This window comes from Limulus polyphemus, unplaced genomic scaffold (assembly GCF_000517525.1).
Source record: "Limulus polyphemus unplaced genomic scaffold, Limulus_polyphemus-2.1.2 Scaffold4695, whole genome shotgun sequence".
In the NCBI taxonomy this organism is placed as follows: Eukaryota; Metazoa; Arthropoda; class Merostomata; order Xiphosura; family Limulidae; genus Limulus; species Limulus polyphemus.
In genome coordinates, this window is record NW_013670305.1 from 8,841 (window position 1) to 10,907 (window position 2,067).

General features: G+C 31.3%; 1 protein-coding gene across 3 annotated transcripts in view; it reads right to left on the minus strand.

The window, feature by feature from the left end:
* Nucleotides 1-282: 282 nt before the first annotated feature.
* Nucleotides 283-2,067, minus strand: part of LOC106471552 (39S ribosomal protein L18, mitochondrial-like) — a 10,477-nt gene continuing 8,692 nt past the window's right edge. The window contains exons 5-6 of one of the 3 annotated variants that reach the window (XM_022400164.1): nt 646-718; nt 283-386 (exon numbers count right to left, since the gene is read on the minus strand). In XM_022400164.1, coding sequence (XP_022255872.1) covers nt 370-386; nt 646-718 — 90 coding nt within the window. In that variant the 3' untranslated portion in view covers nt 283-369. Of the gene's footprint in view, nt 512-542; nt 719-2,067 lie in introns of those variants that run through there. The other 2 variants (XM_022400163.1, XM_013932156.2) reach the window with 2 other exon arrangements.

A 2,067-nucleotide genomic window follows, 5' to 3' on the forward strand; every position in this document is an offset into this window, starting at 1 on the left:
GGTTAAAGAAACAAAAGATAATACCTTACTTACACACAACACATAAACACCAACTGTTTGTTTCATGTGCTGCTGTACACTTCACATTCTTTGAAGAACTTAACATGTGTATAATCAAAACATTAGACAATCCTCCCGAACAACATTTTGTGACCAATAATACTTTATTAGAGCTAGTTAGTTAATGACCGAGAAAAATAAATGTGGTTATAATGAAGTATCATTCATTTTCTTCCCATACTGAAACGAGAATTCCTTCTATTAAAAAAAAATGGACAGAAGGTTTGAGTAGAAATACATTTATTTACATACAACTATCTTAATGAATGTGTATTTCTCTACAAAATAACCACACTATTTTTGTTTAGGCTAAAGGTCGGTATAATGTCTTCTATTAAAAAAAAATGGACAGAAGGTTTGAGTAGAAATACATTTATTTACATCTTAATGAATGTGTATTTCTCTACAAAATAACCACACTATTTTTGTTTAGGCTAAAGGTCGGTATAATGTCTTCTATTAAAAAAAAAATGGACAGAAGGTTTGAGTAGAAATACATTTATTTACATACAACTATCTTAATGAATGTGTATTTCTCTACAAAATAACCACACTATTTTTGTTTAGGCTAAAGGTCGGTATAATGTCTTCCACGTATTGGTTCCGGTTCTTTCAGTATTAGCCCTTCTTCTTCTAAAGTCTTTAAAAATATCTGGAGCTGTTGTAACATAAAACATTCATCTTAGGTTAATGTCAAAAACATTCCTTTTAAAAACAAAGCACAAATATTTTTGTGGAGCTTTTAAATAAAAAAGAAGAATCAAATTAGTTTGTTTTGTTTTTTTTCTGTCCACAACAGAATATTCATCACACCATATATGGGCTGTTAGAAGAAAAAAAATTAAACAAAGTTTTATGGATAACCACAAAATTATTACCAGTAATTAGGAATTTAAGATAAAGCCTTGAAGGAATTGTTCCGAGATACTGATTTATCACGAGACAAACCTTCTCGCATCAATTCCAGTTTTCACTTTAACATGTTAAAATAGTTAGCGTTTAAAAACTTGAGAAAAAGAAAAAAAAAACTCTAAAAACAATCGAGTTTTGGATTTGATAATTCAACGTATGTAAGTACACAAGTATAGAAAAACTTAAGCAATAGTTTGTTTGTTTGTTTTTGAATTTCGCACAAAGTTAAACAAGGGTTATCCGAGCTAGCCATCCCTAATTTAGCAGTGTAAGACTAGAGGGAAGGCAGCTAGTCATCACCACTCACACCAACTCTTGGGCTACTCTTTTAGCAACGAATAGTGGGATTAACCATCACATTATAATCGCCCCCACGGCTGGAAGGGGCGAGCATGTTTGGTGTGACGGGGATGAGAACCTGCGACCCGCAGATTGTGAGCTGAGCACCCTAACCACCTGGCCATGCCGGGCCCTTAAGCAATAAAGAAGACTTTTTATTTACAAATATTTGTTGAACTAACATTAAAAACCAACAGTCAACAGAAAACTTGAACTTAAAATCGGCTTATAAAGTCAGTGGTATTAGCAAAACACGTAAGCAGATATATTTGTAAAAATAATATATAACATGAAATATCTCAAAAGTGTATTTTAACCTCAATGCCAACTATCCCAAGAAATGTGACTATATCAACCTTAATGCCACACAAACATCACAAGAAATGTGTATATGTTATTATGTAACACCGAGCAGCACACTTACGTATATTGTAATCTTATTTAACACCAAGCATTCCACACATATGCTTTATAAATTTAACACCAAATACACCAAGAAATGTGAATATATTTAACCTTATTTAACACCAGGTATTCCAAAAATATGTATTTTAAATTTAATTAACACCAGGTATCCCAAGAAATGTAACACAAAGTATTCTAAACATGTGTACTTTAAATTTAATTAACACCAAGTATCCCAAGAAATGTAACACAAAGTATTCTAAACATGTGTACTTTAAATTTACTTAACACCAAGTATCCCAAGAAATGTAACACAAAGTATTCTAAACATGTGTATTTTAAATTTACTTA